The sequence below is a fragment of the Sciurus vulgaris genome (assembly GCF_902686455.1).
Source record: "Sciurus vulgaris genome assembly, chromosome: 3".
NCBI lineage: Eukaryota > Metazoa > Chordata > Mammalia > Rodentia > Sciuridae > Sciurus > Sciurus vulgaris.
This window is the reverse complement of record NC_136463.1, coordinates 41898001-41914760: the sequence shown is the minus strand read 5'-3', so window position 1 is coordinate 41914760 and position 16760 is coordinate 41898001. Positions and strand designations below refer to the sequence as shown.

The 16760-nt window shown below is 43.5% G+C and overlaps 1 protein-coding gene across 2 annotated transcripts in view; it reads left to right on the top strand.

Annotated features, from left to right (window-relative positions):
• TNFRSF13B (TNF receptor superfamily member 13B) overlaps window positions 1-16760 on the top strand; it is a 42073-nt gene that overhangs the window by 16963 nt on the left and 8350 nt on the right. For both annotated transcript variants that reach the window (XM_079133809.1, XM_079133810.1), the window contains 2 exons: window positions 2743-2878; window positions 5688-5933. In XM_079133809.1, the coding sequence (XP_078989935.1) occupies window positions 2770-2878; window positions 5688-5933 (355 nt within the window). In that variant the 5' untranslated portion in view covers window positions 2743-2769. The remainder of the gene's footprint in view (window positions 1-2742; window positions 2879-5687; window positions 5934-16760) is intronic.

Here is a 16760-nt window from a genome sequence, read left to right as displayed (position 1 = left end):
TGAGGACAAACGAACTTTTTATTGTCCATTGTAAGTTTTCAGGAGGGAAAGAAGATAAACTCACCTGTTTAAGCTGCTGTGCTAAGTGAGATGCCACTCATGTTTTCTCAGTTAAAGAATAAGCACATGCTGCCGGGGTCCAGCCCTAGCAGGGGTTGGAGGTCCTAGGTGGATGGGAGGCGTTGGCATGGTGGAGAAACAGCACACAGAGACACCAGGTGTTCTGAGGCTGAATCTGAATCTTTATTGTTCACAGAATCTTTTTGTATGTTTTTTCTTTGGTATTATTACATCATTTCATGGTTAATACAATGAAATGTTAAGTTAAAAATCTTCAAGAGTATAATTAATGACCTTATTCAAGAAACATGTTCTTACTGTATGATAACTTAAATAAAAAAAAAAACAAAACCCAGTTCCCAACAAGGTAGAGGGCACTATGCTCTGTTTAGTTTTAATTTCCCTGAAAGAATACGTCATTAAGTTTCTATAGCAGTTACCCTTTCCAAGAACTCTCATGTTAGATATTAACAGTGGAAAGTTTTTGTTAATACTAACAGAGAATAGAGGAATCAGTTTATACTTAATATTTATTCTATTTCATGTCCTCAATGGCGGACTAAAACTCTATTTTGATCTTTAAAGAACTAGACATAGGAAGAATACAAATTATACTTATGATTAACCTATTTATTTTTTATTAAGTGGGAAAAATATCCTTAAACTTAATCATAAACACTAAGAAAGCAATGAAGACCAAACACCACATCAAAGCTCAGAGGAATACTCTCATATACCTATAAATAACTTTTAGAGAATTTGTATACTTAAAAGAAATCACAGGCTCCTTACAGATTTGAGCAAATCATAATTGCTTATTTATGACTTCATCTAAGTATTAATATTAAACTGGATGTATGTTATTTTGTGTCCCAGCAACATGAAATCTCCCCAGTATTCTCTGTCATCTGAATCTAAGGATATATTGATTAGTATATTAAAAGCAACTGCACGTGGAGACATGCCACACCTATGGCCCCCAAGAGGGAGGATGATCTTTCAACAGAACCGTGTCAAGTGTTGGAGTGGTAGGAAATAGATGCGGGAACATGCCTTGCAGAGTTTAAAAGGAGATGCTGGGGAGCCGGGCATGCCCCTGTCATCCCAGCCACTCAGGAAACTGAGCAGGAGGATGGCAAGTTCAAGGCCAGCCTGGGCGACTTAGCAAGACCCTGTCTCAAAAGAAGAAATAAAAGGGTCTGGAGATATAGTTCAGTAGTAAAGTGTCCCTGGGTTCAGTCTCCAGTGCCAAAAAACAAACAACAAACAAACAAACCAACCAATGAGAAGTTGAGGAGAAGCAAGGGTCCTAAAATCAGACAGAACATTTCATCAAAGAAGTGATGCATCTCAGAATGAATACATACAGACTGCCAAGCATCGGAGCAGGCAAGACTCAGAAACCATGTGGGCAAACAAAGCCAGACACAAAAGCCCCTGGTGATGAGAAGGACTGGAGGAGGCTACAGTTGTGTGAGGCACTGGGTTCGAAACTCAGCACCACATAAACATAAATAAAGGTGGAACTTGAGATTACGTAGAGGGAATAAGAGGGAGGAGGGTATGAAAGATGGTGGAATGAGACAGACATCATTACCCTATGTACATGTATGATTACATGAGTGGTATGAATCTACATCATGTATAACCATAGAAACAAAATGATGTACCCCATTTGTATACAATGAATCAAAATGCAGTCTGTAAAAAATAAAAAATAAATAAATAATTAAAATTAAAAGATACAATAACATTTAAAAAAGAAGGACTGGAGGTGTAGCTCCGTGGCAGAGCATTTGCCTAGTCTGACCCCCAGCACTGCAACAAAACAAAGAAAGGTTAAAACGGTAGCTACACCTGGGATTAGGTATGGGGAGCAGGGTGGCCCAGGGAGTAGTCCAGGGTGCAGCAAATGTCTCTCTCTCAATGTGGGTTGAAGTGACACCATGTATCCATAATCACCAAACTGTACACATAAGACTTGTGCACTTTGCACATGTCACTGTGTTTCACACCATGATAAACAAGGAAAAGGGAACGAAATGGACATTTATTGAGTGTTTATTGTAGGCTATGTCTGCTTTAAAAAAATTAATTTAATGAGCACCTACTATGTCCTAAGCACTATCTAGGTCCTGAGGACCTAGCAATTTGGTCCAGGCCCTCCCTCCCACATGATGCCCACAGTTGCTGTAGGAGATGGTATGAAAGGAAAGCAACCACAGTGACAAGAGAAGGGCATTGCAAATGTGTATCAGTGACCTGTCGCAGTGTGGGGAAGAGTCCAAAAGTTTTCCCTGAAGAAAAGATTAGAAATCTTAAGGAAGAGAAATAAATAACCAACCGAAGGGGTTGGAGAGGGGAAGAAGAGCATTTTGTGTAATGGGAACAGCATGTGCAAAGGTCCTGTAGGAGAAAGAGGCACAGCCTGAAAGGAGGGCAGAAAGCAGGGCCAAGCAGGGTGCAGCTGATGTGAAGGAGGGAGGGACCCTCATTTCATAGCTGGGGAAACTGAAGCATGGAAAGGCGAGGTGGCACTAGTGAGTGCAGCTGGAATTGGGAGCCAGCTTTGTCTGGGTGCCCTCTGTCCGCTGAGACACAGAAAGTCCTTGGGGATCTGGGTGAGGAGGCCACTGGGCTCCAGTCGGCCTGCCAGCAGCCCTCATGCTCCCTACCTCTCAGCTCCGCAGGGCCTGTGGCTGGCTGGCTATGGGATCCTGCCCCAAAGAACAGTACTGGGACTCTCTGCTGAAGAGCTGCATCTCCTGCAAGTCGACCTGCGACCATCGGAGCCTGCGCCCCTGCACAGCCTTCTGCAGTGAGTCCTGGAGCCTGGGCCCAGGGCTGCTGGACCAGCCCCACTGCCCCCAGAGTGCCCTCTGGCCCCACTGCAGTCTGGTGGCTGAGAGTGGGGGTCAGGGGAGGAAATGCACAGTTTGGCACTTCTTCGCCCTGCGTCCCACTCTCGCCATGTCGCCTGCTTTCAGTTTCTTGAACATGCTGCCTTCTTTCCGGCCCCAGGCCCTTGGCACACACTCTTCCCTCTACTCAAAATGCAATTCCCTCATTCATCATCCCTCAGCTCCCTCCTACCCAACATTCAGGTCGCAGACCAAATATCAGGGGTCTCCTAGACTCTCCACTAGGAGTTAGGCCCTTCTGGTCAGTTTCTGTCATTTTCTTTTGAAAACTTTCATCATAGGAATTGTCAACCATGCACAAACGCAGAGTTAGGATAGCACAGAAAGTCCTGTGTACCCATCATTGGCTTCAGTCATTGAAATTCTGCCTTTTTATTTTCCAACCATTTTTGCTTGTATATCTTAAAGCAAATTTAAGACCTTATATCATTTTTACCTGTAAATACTAGATCAGGGATACCCCACACATCAGGTCCCCCAAAACATAAACTCAACATCTTATTGCAATAAATAATTCCTTAACATAGTATGATAGTTGGGCCATATTCAGTTTTCCCTGAGTGTCTTGAAAAATATCTGTTGTTCACTGATCTTTTTAAATAATTTGTTCTTTTCCTTGATAGAACTCACCATAATTTGCTATTATGGTTTTTTTCCCTTTTTTTGCATTTGTTTCATATCTGACACAGTCACTAGACTGAACTCTCGGAGGGGGGACACCATATCTGATTTGAGTCTGGCACAGTGCCTGGCATGTAGTAAATATCTTAAATACGCACTGAGGGGAGCTCAGAAAGGCTGAGTGACTTACTTAAGATAACACAGCTGAAAAGTGTCAGGATTTGAGCCCAGGACTCTGACTCAGAAACCTTGACTCTGAACCACACTGCTCACTAATGAATTAGAACTTTCATGGTTTCATCCTGCAAATATATATGGAGCCCTCTAATGCCATGAAAATAGGAATCTGGACTGATCCTTTAAGGAGGGTGTCATCTGATCAGAAAAAAGAGTAAGTACCATAAAAAGCCACAGTTGGGAGGACCCCCCTCAGCTGATGGGGACGTGTTCTTGGAGTTCATAGGATATGGAAGTCAGCTGGGAGGGAAGGGAGCCCTGGAAGAGGGACCAGCATGGGCTGAGGCACAAAGACAGGAAGACAGGACAGAGGATCCTGAGATGCAGAGTGGGAGAGGTCAAGATCAGGCAGTGAGAGCAAGTGGTCGGGGCACTATGGCATCGCCTGTGGCACACACACGGGGCCTCTATAGAAGGGAGGGGGCACAGAAACCCTGCAAACACTGGTGTTGGGCTGACCCTGCACCACGAGGGGTGGTGGCAGTCTTGGCAGCTTTGAGGAACCCCACAGGGGGGCAGGCCCCGCAGGGCCATCTGAGTCTTCCTGAGGTCCCAGTGCTATGGTCTTTCTGTCCATCTCTTTAGTCCATCAAAGATGTGGGGTGTGTGTGTGTGTGTGTGTGTGTGTGTGTGTGTGTGTGTGCGTGTGTGTGTGTGTGTGTGTGTGTACGGGTGTGTGTACGGGTGTGTTGGGTGTGTGTGTGTGTGTGGGTGTGTGTGTGTGTACGGGTGTGTTGGGGGTGTGTGTGGGGGGTGTATTGTGAAGATGCTCTAGTGAATATTCTATTCAAACCTCCCTTAACCGAGCCTATGCTAGGTGCCAGTAACTGTGCTGGGCTCTCCGACTCTGCCCAACAACACTAAGACCCAGCATTGTCATTACCCCTCTCTGGGAGGTGGGGAGACTGAGGCGTGGAGCAGTGAAGACTGCACAGCCTGCACGGCAGAGAGACTCCCCCAGTCTGCCTGGTTTTGAAGTTTGTATTTTTAGTCACATCCTACACTATCTTAAAGACAAAAGAAAGTTTACTTGTGAAAATAAAAATATTCTTAGGCTTTCTGGAAGGCAAATTTATTGTCCCAAATATTTTTCTTTCTTTGGTCCAGGTCCTGGAGCTGGAACCCAGGGCCTCTTGCATGTTAGGCAAGCCCTCTATCACTGAGCCACACCCCCAGTTCCTATTAGATTTCTTTATACACTCAGTGTTGGTTCTGTTGTGCTTGGACTTTAAACTGCTTGGCTTCTGCTCCTTGGCACTGATACTTGTTTAAGCTGCTGTGATTCCCATTTATTTTTAAAACAAACAAAATGCTACTAATGTCAGCTTTCCCACTTTACTTCCAATCCCCTCCCACAACTTGCCAAAGAGGAGTCTGACCTTTTCCCTCTATTCCTTATGCTAATTTGAAATATATTTTTTCTTGATGTGGTTTGAAAAATACAAGTAGATATCTTATATGCCAATGTAATAATCTAGATTATCAATTTTAAAACATAAGTAGAACATCTTCAAATGTTTGAAAACTAAGAAATGTACTTTAAAAGAATCTATAGGCCAAAGAAGGAGTAATAATGAAAAGAGAAACGTTTTGAACTAGATATAGGAAAAATACCACATATCAAAATGTGTGCAGTGCAGCTAGAACAGTACTTAGAGGACAATTCATAACCTTCAGTTTGTATAAATTCAGTTTGTAAAATGCAATTTGTAAAAAGATTTGGATTATTCTGGAATTGCTTTTTGAATTGGACTGTAATTATTTTTAACTTTGATGTCCTTTGAGAATAGACCCAGAGCTTCTGCAGGTCCATATCACCCAGTAGCATCACTCGTTTCTGTTTCCCAGAGTCACTCAGTTGCCACAAGGAGCAAGGCAAATATTATGACCATCTCCTGAGAGACTGCATCAGTTGCATCTCCATCTGTGGACAGCACCCCAAGCAATGTGAATATTTCTGTGAGAACAAACTCAGAAGTCAAGTGAACCTTCCACCAGAGCTCAGGAGGCAGCAGACTCGGGAGACGGAAACCAGGTCAGATAACTCGGGAAGGTACCAAGGACCGGAGCACAGAGGCTCAGAGGCAGATCCAGGTAAGCTGCTGGAGTCAGTTTGTGGTGTTGAGGGTCAAAATGCAGGGGAGACTGGGCACCAAGCCTTGATAAAAAGAATCTGAAGGGCTGGAGTCAGCTTAGTGGGAGAGCTTTTGCCTAGTATGTGTGAGGCACTGAGTTTGATTCTCAGCACTGTGTATAAATAAATTAAATAAAGATCCATCGACAACTAAAATATATATTAAAAAAAGAAGCATCTGCAATATAAGAAGCCCAGAGTCCGGCAAGTAGCCAGAAACCAGGATAGCAAAACAATTCAGACAAAATTTCCAGAAGTGTGTGGGCAAGAAAGAAGTAGAAGAAATTACCTTACCAGTAATTATCTCTCACCAGAGAGGGACCTTTGTAATAAAGGCTGCTAAGGTTCTTTTTATCTCTTTCTTTTTAAACTTTTTATGTACTCTGACACGAAATTATACAATTTATGGAGTACCATGTGATGTTTTGATACATGTATTTGTTGTGTAACGTTCAAATCAGCCTAAACAGGTCTATCTCTACAAATATTTGTCATTCCTTTGTAGTGAAAATTCTTTCATCTACATTCTTCAAACATACAGTACATTATCATCTAAGCTCACCCTACTGTTCAGTGGAGTGCCAGAACTTATTTCTCCTGTGACTTAGTACCATTGACCAGCCTCTCCTCACCCACCCCCACCAGCCATCCCCAAATGAGCAAGTTTTTTTTTTTCAGCAGCCCTACCTGTGTGAGCACTGTGCCAGGAGGCCACCCCAGGCCTCTGCCAAATCTCAGCCTCCATTTAGAGGAAATGGAGAATTCCTATGAATGAGAGGAAGAGATATTACTTAAAACTTTATGGCCAATTTGGACATGGTAAGAAGAGTCCTGCTGAGTTGGGCATCTACTTAGTGCCAGGTGTCAGAAATAATCTGACTGGTTCTTCTAGGAAACAACTCTTGACTCCCTACCCTGTTATGTGGTGTTGGAAAGAATGGAGGGGGACTCCATGTGGAGTTGCAAGCACCTGAGAGACCCTGGAGCTGCCCCTGGAGAAACAGCAGGTCTGAGTTCCCAGAGAGTTGATTGGTTTCTTTCCTTTGCTATGACTTTCCTCATGGTGACAGCATTTCCGGAAGGCCAGGCTCCAGGGCCAGAATGTCAAAGGGTAGGTCTCGTGTGCCCTGATAATGGAGGTTCTCAGCTGCAATCTCCACTTGGTTAGCCTGTCATCTTTGATTCTTTTTTTTGGTACCGAGGATTGATCCCAAAGACGTTTTACCACTGAGCCACATCCCCAGCACTTTTTGTAATTTTTAATTTTGAGACAGGATCTTGCTAAGTTGTCAAGGCTGGCCTTGAACTTGTGATCCTCCTGCCTCAGCCTCTTCAGTTGCTGGGATTACAGGTGTGCACCATCACACCTGGCTCATCTCTGACTCTTGTCTGCTGTCAAGTTAGCTGTCATCCATAAGCTCAGTGGCTTAGAATTCCTCATGAGTCAGGGATTGGCTGTGTCAGGCTGGCTACCCCAGGGGGGATAGCTCTACTTCCTGCATCTCTTATCCTCCTCCTGGCACCAGTGAACTGACCAGGCTTGTCCTTCTCATGAGGAGAGTAAGGGATAGAAACACAGCCTCATACTACCTACACCAGACATTAGCTATATCACTGCTACAGCATTCTGTTACTCAAACAAGTCATGAAGTCACCAGATTCAAGAGAGGAGAACAGACATCATGTCTTGGTGCAAGAGTGGCAAAGAATTTGTAGCTGTGATGAGTTTGTGACCAGTTTGAGTCCAGCACAGCCTCTCTCATGGGAGGCGCTGCAGATTCACACGATGGGGTGCGTGGATACAGAGGGACAATCAACCAACCAAGAAGGAAGTGTCTGCCTCCCTGCCAGTGTCTGATGGCCTGTGCACCTTCCCTGCCTACTGTGACACACTTGATTTTCCCCACCAGCCTTTCCCACCTCCAGTGCAGTAGATTCCCCTTTGGGTCAGTCTTAACCATTGCACAGATCAAGAGACTGAGTCTTAGAATTAGGAGTGACTCCCTGAGTCACATGGCAAGTATGTGACTGAGTTGGGCTTTGTCCACCCTACAACAGCAGGATGACCCAGGGTAGCACCCATGGGTTTACTGATTCCTGAGGGTCATGTGTTGCCCATAGGATGAGGTTAGCCACTTCCTGCTTGTGACCACCAGCTAAGACTTCTCCAAAAGGTACTTGGAAGAAACCTGGGGCCTCATCTTGGCTCCAGGGATAGAGCTCCCATGATGTGTGGGTGGGTGTGTATAAGGACATGTTGGGAGGTCGTGGGGTCAGCATTACTGTGCCTCACCCTGCAGCTTTGGCTGCTCCACTGTACCACGGTACAGCCAGGGGACACCACAGACCCTCCCAGAACCTCAGAGACTTTGTGACTCTCTTGCTGTCCCCTGTCCCTGCCCTGCATCTGGGTGATCTGGGGTTAAGCTCTATTCTGCTCTCTTCTCTCATACCTGTATGTGCTGCTGGGGCAGGGGCTGGGCTGGTGTGGACTGTAAACAGGAAGCCTGAGGCCACATGCACAGGGGACAGACCCAGATGTGGACTGTTTGAGGGCAGAGAGCAGAAGACACCATGTGACCATGCTGCTGAACCCAGTGGAACAGTTGTTCTGTTCCCTGTCCCCTCTGTGGGCTTTCTGAATCCTGTCACCCACCACAAGTCTGTAGTCCTGCCAGGCCCACCTCACCCTACACCAGGTTTCTCATGCAGCCCGCTCAGAACTGCCCTTCCTTCACGGGGGGCCTGCGGTGCAGGGGGGAGGCAGCAAGGGCAGGATCCTGTCCTGACTCTGTGGATTTCAGTCTCATGGAGGATAGACTACAGACAAGACTTATGCAAATGATAAAGTAATCTCTGTCTGGAGATAACACAACCCAGCTGGGGCAAGGGATGGTGGAGACTTCGAAACTTCAAACATCGAAATATAGAGACACAGCCAGGTGGGGGTGATGCACGCCTGTAATCCCAGCAACTTGGGAGGCTGAGGCAGGAGGATCACAAGTTCAAAGCCAGCCTTAGCAACTTGGTGACGCCCTAAGCAACTTAGTTGAGATCTTGTCTCAAAATTTTTAAAAAAATTAAAGTTCTGGGGATATTGCTCAGTGGTTAAGTGTCCCTGGGTTCAATCACACACACACACACACACACACACACACACACACACACGTATATATACCATTCACCTCTCTGGCCGTGGTGTAGCCTGGAGAGGTGCATCCCAAGGATGACATCTTGCAGAGAAGGAGGAGGGGAACTGAGATAGAACAGCAAGCACTCAGGAGTAGCTGGAGATGGCACTAGGAGGGGTCATGTGCCAGATGAGAGAGGGCCCTTGTTGCCAGGCGACAGAGGGCCCTTGTTGCCAGGCTGGGGAGGCCAGTGTCCAGCTAGAGGCAGGGAGGCAGCAACTGGACGAGAGGGTCAGAATGTGACTGTGAGGACATCTTCCTCTTTGCCTCTGGGGGCATGGATGACAACCATAGCAGCAAGGGTCCTGTGTGAGAGGCTATTTCTGGCAATACTGGGGCCACAGATGACGAGGACCTGAGGTAGAACAGGCATGAGATCAGGAGGTGAGGGAAAGGCCCTTGCATCTGGCCAGTTCAGAGTCACACAGCCTCTGTACCGCTGACACATCGTGGTGGGGGATCACACGGACAGGGTGACCAGGAGACCACTGATGTTGAGATGCAGCTATCAAATCATGGAGCACATCCCAGTGACAGAACTAACCCAGGTGCTTCAGTATTCATGCATCCAGCAACCAACTCAAGTGGCAGGCCCGGGGACTTCAAACTGATCAGGAGCACAGAGGACGTGTCTGGCTCTCTTTAACTACTACAGCGGAATTTGTGATTCTGTTGGGGACAGGGGCCACAGCTGCTTCTCATGCAGCTCATGGTGGCCTTCATATATAATGGAAGCAGAAGCTAAATTTCAGTTAGCCATTAGAGAAAGGAAATCTTTGTTTTGCTTGTTTCTCCAAGTCACAGGCCCCTGGAGTTGTCCCATGGGCCCTTGGGGTCCTACACTAAGACCTGCAGGTGGTTTTGTGAGCCAGCCCTTGACCAGCCTGCACCTGAATTCCATCCAGCACCACCTTCCAGGTGACCTGGAGAAGTTTCAGTACTGCTTATCCCCAACTGTCCCCACCCATAATGACCTCCTGGGGCTCTCTCAAGGCTTAAGTGACTTCACATTTGGTGTGTGTGTGTATGGTAGCTGGCATGTGAGGACCAGCTGCCCTTGCTGGTAAACTAGGTTAGCTTCCTGTGGCACTGTGATCTTGCTCCATAGACCAAGTGACTTAAAACAGCACACATTGACATGTTCATAGTTCTAGAGGCAGAAGGGCAAAAACCAAGGTTTGCACATGACTGTGTTCTCTCCAAAAGCTCCAGGAGAGGGTCCTTCCTGCCTCTTCCAGTTTCAGGTGCCTGCAGGCATTCCTTGGCTTGTGGCCTCATCATTCCAATCTTTACTTCCATCTTCACATGGCCTCCTCTGTGTCTGTCTCTCCTCCCTTGTCATCTAAGGACACTTGTCATGGGATCTGGAACCCACCCTAGTCCAGGATGATCTAGTCTCCAGGTTAATTTCATTAGATCTGGAAAGACTATCATCACATGTGCAGGTTACAAGGGGGCATATCTTGGGGGGGCACTGTAAGGGACAGTGTCCCCAGGACACTCTGAGCTTTGAGTGGGAACACCACATGTGATGGTAAGGCCAGGCTTGGGGACAGCCAGGATCCCTGCATGTAGCTGAAGTTCTGGATAGCATCTTATCTGGAAAACTTGGATTTCACCCACCTAGAAGGTGGCAGTTGAAGTCACAGGAATGGAAAATGTTGCCCCAAACCCGAGCTAGGACAGCAGCAGTCTAGAAAATTCCATTTTTAGATGAGAGGTGGCTTTGAAAACAATTTTTTAGAAAACAGACATAAAGAGAAAAGCAGGGGGAAAAAAAAGAAAAACAAAACAAAATTAGCAAAAATTGGCTTAGAAATAAACTATGCCCTGGGGCCTGCCTGGCTCTCTCGAGGGCATAAGCTGTGCAATGCCCTCTGGTGGTAGTATCTGGGAACTGCAAACAGGAGCCATCTACCCTGAACTTAATTTCACTGGCATCTCTTCTGACAAAAACTTGCTCACCAACTAGAGATGTAGCTCAGTGGAAGAGCGCCTGCCTAGCATGTGCCTAGCCCTGGGTTTAATACCTGTGCTGAGCTCCTATGCTCCCTGGGATCAGGGTAGAGTGAGCACAGAGCTAGGGCTCTACACCACATGGAGCTGGGCGTGGCCTGGCCTGAGGGGTCACAGGGGGCCAACAGAAAGTGGTTCCTGAGTTTGAGAACTGAGTGACCTTCAAGACTGGATGAAAGGAAGTAGAGAAGTGACAAATGTGTCCCCACTGAGCCAGTGCAGACTATCCCTTTTCCCAAGGAGAGTCCTGGCACTTACTGCCACAGGACATGGTGACCAAGGCCATCTAGGTGACTTTTGAGCAGCAGAAAACCTGCTGTGTGATCTCCCCATCCTTCCTGGCCAGCTTCACATGACTCTTTACAAGTATGGGCTGGCATGTGGTCCAGTGGTAGAGCACTTGCCTAGCAAGCCCCCAGCACGGGGGGAATAAATTAGAGAAATGTGGAATCCCATTGCCACTATTAGGTGTTGTTTTGGAAATGATACACATACATCGTTTTTTAAAGACTATTTTTAAAAAGCTTTTGGGAAAAATCTCCATCCCACCCCCAGCCTCTCGGTTTCTCTCCCAGAAGCAATGACTTAGCAGTTTCTTATCTTTTCTTTCACACATAAATCTTCTATGAGGCACACTCACATCTCCTCACCTCGGTTACACCCTTGCTGGAATCCAGAGTGCCCACCATGCTATGTCATTCCAAGTCTCTTGGTGATTGCTCCCTTTCAGAACACACAGACCCACCCTGTTTGTTTTAGTGACTGCATAATATTCCATCTCCTGGACATACCTCAATCCACTGTCCTTGCTACTAGACTCCTAGCATGTCTGAAGTTTTTGGCTGCTGTGAATGAGGCTGCAATGGATACCTGTGTGTAAGTAAGAGGACACACCCGTAAACATGAAAGTGGATCAATCAAAGGAATAAGAAAATCACATTTTTAAAAAAATTTTTATTTATTTATTTATTTTTTATTGTAAAGAAAATTACACTTTAAATGGTGGTAGATGGCTGGGAAAAGTGGTCCACACCTGTAACCCTGGTGACTCAGGAGGCTGCAGCAGGAAGATCTCAAGTTTGGGGCCAGTCTCAGCAACTTAGTGAGGCTGGATAGGGAAATAAAAAATAAAAAGATTTGGGGATGTAGCTCACCCCTGGGTTCTACCCCCCAGTACTAAAAAAACTAAAAACTAAAAATAAATGGCAATAGATGGTTTCAAACGACCCTAAAAAGAGACAACCCCCCACCAACAACATGTAAGGTGCCTGTTTTCCCACACCTCTTGTGGGACAGGTAGAAAATGACTCTTTTTTTATATAGTTTTTTTTTTATTGTAGACAAATGGGATACATGTTGTTTCTCTGTTTGTACATGGAGTCAAGGCATACCATTTGTGTAATCATAAATTTACATAGGGTAATGTTGTTTGATTCATTCTGTTATTTTCCCCTTCCCCCCACCCCTCCCACCCCTCTTTTCCCTCTATACAGTGCTTCCTTCCTCCATACTTGCCCCCCTCCCTAACCCTAACTCTAACCCTAACACTAACCCTTCCCTCCCCCCATTATGTGTCATCATCCACTTATTAGTGATATCATTCGTCCTTTGGTTTTTTGAGATTGGCTTATCTCACTTAGCATGATATTCTCCAATTTCATCCATTTGCCTGCAAATGCCATAATTTTATCATTCTTTATGGCTGAGTAATATTCCATTGTTTATATATATACCACAGTTTCTTTATCCATTCATCAATTGAAGGATATCTAGGTTGGTGCCACAATCTGGCTATGGTGAATTGAACAGCTATGAACATTGATGTGGCTGTATCTCTGTAGTATGCTGATTTTAAGTCCTTTGGGTATAGGCCAAGGAGTGGGATAGCTGGGTCAAATGGTGGTTCTATTCCAAGTTTTCTAAGGAATCTCCACACTGCTTTCCAGAGTGGCTGCACTAATTTGCAGCCCCACCAGCCATGTATGAGTGTACCTTTCTCCCCACATCCTCGCCAACACCTGTTGTTGCTTGTATTCTTGATAATTGCCATTCTAATTGGGGTGAGATGGAATCTTAGGGTGGTTTTTGATTTGCACTTCTCTTATTGCTAGAGATGTTGAACATTTTTCCATATGTTTGTTGATTGCTTGTAGATCTTCTTCTGTGAAGTGTCTATTCATTTCCTTAGCCCATTTGTCGATTGAATTATTTGCATTCTTGGTGTGGAGTTTTTTGAGTTCTTTATAGATTCTGGAGATTAGTGCTCTATCTGAAGTATGATTGGCAAAAATTTTCTTCCACTCTGTAGGCTCTTTCTTTGCATTGCTGATAGTTTCCTTTGCTGAGAGAAAGCTTTTTAGTTTGAATCTATCCCAGTTATTGATTCTTGCTTTTATTTCTTGTGCTATGGGAGTCCTGTTGAGGAAGTCTGGTCCTAGGCCGACATGTTGAAGATCTGGACCTACTTTTTCTTCTATGATCTTCAGGGTCTCTGGTCTGATTCCGAGGTCCTTAATCCATTTTGAGTTTAGTTTCGTGCATGGTGAGAGATAGGGGTTTAGTTTCATTCTGTTGCATATGGATTTCCAATTCTCCCAGCACCATTTGTTGAAGAGGCTATCTTTTCTCCATTGCATATTTTTGGCACCTTTGTCTAGTATGAGAAAATTGTATTTATTTGGGTTTGTGTCCGTGTCCTCTATTCTTGTACCATTGATCTACCTTTCTATTTTGGTACCAATACCATGCCGTTTTTGTTACTATTGCTTTGTAGTAGAGTTGAAGATCTGGTATTGTGATACCCCCTGTTTCACTCTTCCTGCTAAGGATTGCTTTAGCTATTCTGGGTTTCTTATTCTTCCAGATGAATTTCATAATTCCTTGCTCTATTTCTGTAAGGTACGTCATTGTGATTTTAATTGGAATTGCATTGAATCTGTATAGCACTTTTGGTAGTATGGCCATTTTGACAATATTAATTCTTCCTATCCAAGAACATGGGAGATCTTTCCATCTTCTAAGGTTTTCTTTAATTTCTTTCTTTAGTGTTCTGTAGTTCTCATTGTAGAGGTCTTTCACCTCTTTTGTGAGATTGATTCCTAAGTATTTTATTTTTTTCGAGGCTATTGTGAATGGGGTAGTTTTCCTGATAATTCTTTCCAAAGATTCATCACTTATGTATAAAAATGCATTAGATTTATGTGCATTGATCTTATATCCCACTACTTTACTGAATTCACTTATGAGTCCTAAAAGTTTTCTGGTGGAATTTCCTGGTTCCTCTAAGTATATAATCATATCATCAGCAAATAGGGATAGTTTGAGTTCTTCTTTTCTTATTTGTATCCCTTTAATTTCTTTGGTCTGTCTAATTGCTCTGGCTAGAGTTTCAAGGACGATATTGAATAGAAGTGGTGAAAGAGGGCATCCCTGCCTTGTTCCAGTTTTTAGGGGGAATGCTTTCAGTTTTTCACCATTTAGAATGATATTAGCCATGGGCTTAGCATAAATGGCCTTTACAATGTTAAGGAATGTTCCCACTATCCCTATTTTTTCTAGTGTTTTGAGCATGAAGGGGTGCTGTATTTTATCAAGTGCTTTTTCTGCATCTATTGAAATAATCATGTGATTCTTGACTTTAAGTCTATTGATATGGTGAATTACATTTATTGATTTCCTGATGTTGAACCAACCTTGCATCCCTGGGATGAAACCCACTTGATCATGGTGCACTATCTTTTTAATATGTTTTTGTATGCAATTTGCTAAAATTTTGTTGAGAATTTTTGCGTCGATGTTCATTAAGGATAATGGTCTGAAATTTTCTTTCCTCGATGTGTCTCTGTCTGGTTTAGGTATCAGTGTGATATTGGCTTCATAGAATGAGTTTGGGAGGGTTCCCTCCTCTTCTATTTTATGGAATACTTTGAGAAGTATTGGAATGAGCTCTTCTTTAAAGGTTTTGTAGAACTCGGCTGAGAACCCATCTGGTCCCGGAATTTTCTTTGTTGGTAGGCTTTTGATGATTTCTTCTATTTCATTACTTGAAATTGGTCTATTTAAATTGTGTATGTCCTCCTCGTTCAGTTTAGGCAATTCATAAGTCTCTAGAAACCTGTTGATGTCTTTGAAAATTTCTATTTTGTTGGAGTATAGATTTTCAAAATAGCTTCTAATTATGTTTTGTATTTCAATCGTGTCTGTTGTGATATTTCCTTGTTCATTCCGAATTTTAGTGATTTGGGTTTTCTCTCGTCTTCTCTTTGTTAGTGTGGCTAAAGGTTTATCAATTTTGTTTATTTTTTCGAAGAACCAACTATTTTGTCAATTTTTTGTATTGTTTCTTTTGTTTCAATTTCGTTGATTTCAGTTCTGAGTTTTACTATTTCCTGTCTTCTACTACTTTTGGTGCTGGTCTGTTCTTCTTTTTCTAGGTCTTTGAGCTGTAGTGTTAGGTTGTTTATTTGTTGAGTTTTACTTCTTTTATTAAATGTGCTCCATGAAATAAATTTTCCTCTAAGTACTGCTTTCATAGTGTCCCAGAGATTTTGATATGATGTTTCTTTGTTCTCATTTACCTCTAAGAATTTTTAAATTTCCTTCCTAATATCTTCTGTTATCCATTCATCATATAATAGCATATTGTTTAATCTCCAGATGTTGGAGTAGTTTCTGTTTTTTACTCTTTCATTTATTTCTAACTTCAATCCATTATGATCTAATAGAATACAAGGTAGTGTCTCTATCTTCTTGTATTTGCTAACATTAGCTTTGTGGCATAATATATGGTCTATTTTAGAGAAGGATCCATGTGCTGCTGAGAAGAAAGTGTATTCGCTCTTGGTTGGATGGTATATTCTATAAATGTCCGTTAAGTCTAAATTACTGATTGTGTTATTGAGATCTATGGTTTGTTTGTTCAATTTTTGTCTGGAAGATCTGTGGTGAGAGAGGCGTGTTAAAATCACCTAGTATTATTGTGTTATGGTCTATTTGGTTTCTGAAATTGAGAAGGATTTGTTTGACATACATGGATGAGCCATTGTTTAGGGCATAGATGTTTATGATTGTTATGTCTTGCTGATTTATGCTTCCCTTAAGCAGTATGAAATGACCTTCTTTATCCCTTCTGACTAACTTTGGTTTGAAGTCCACATTATCTGAAATGAGGATGGATACTCCAGCTTTTTTGCTGAGTCCATGTGCATGGTATGTTTTTCCCCATCCTTTCACCTTTAGTCTATGGGTATCTTTTTCTATGAGGTGAGTCTCTTGCAGGCAACATATTGTTGGATCTTTCTTTTTAATCCAATCTGCCAGTCTATGTCTTTGATTGATGAATTCAGGCCATTAACATTCAGGGTTATTATTGAGATATGATTTGGTTTCCCGGTCATTTGGTTCATTTTATTTAATTAATTAATTTATTTATTTATTTGACACGACTTGGTTCCTCCTTTATTTGACAGTTCCTTTAGGATAATTCCTCCCTTTGCTGATTTGCTTCTTTGTTTTTCATCTCTTCCTCCTGGAATATTTTGCTGAGAATTTTCTGTAATGCTGGCTTTCTTTTTGTAAATT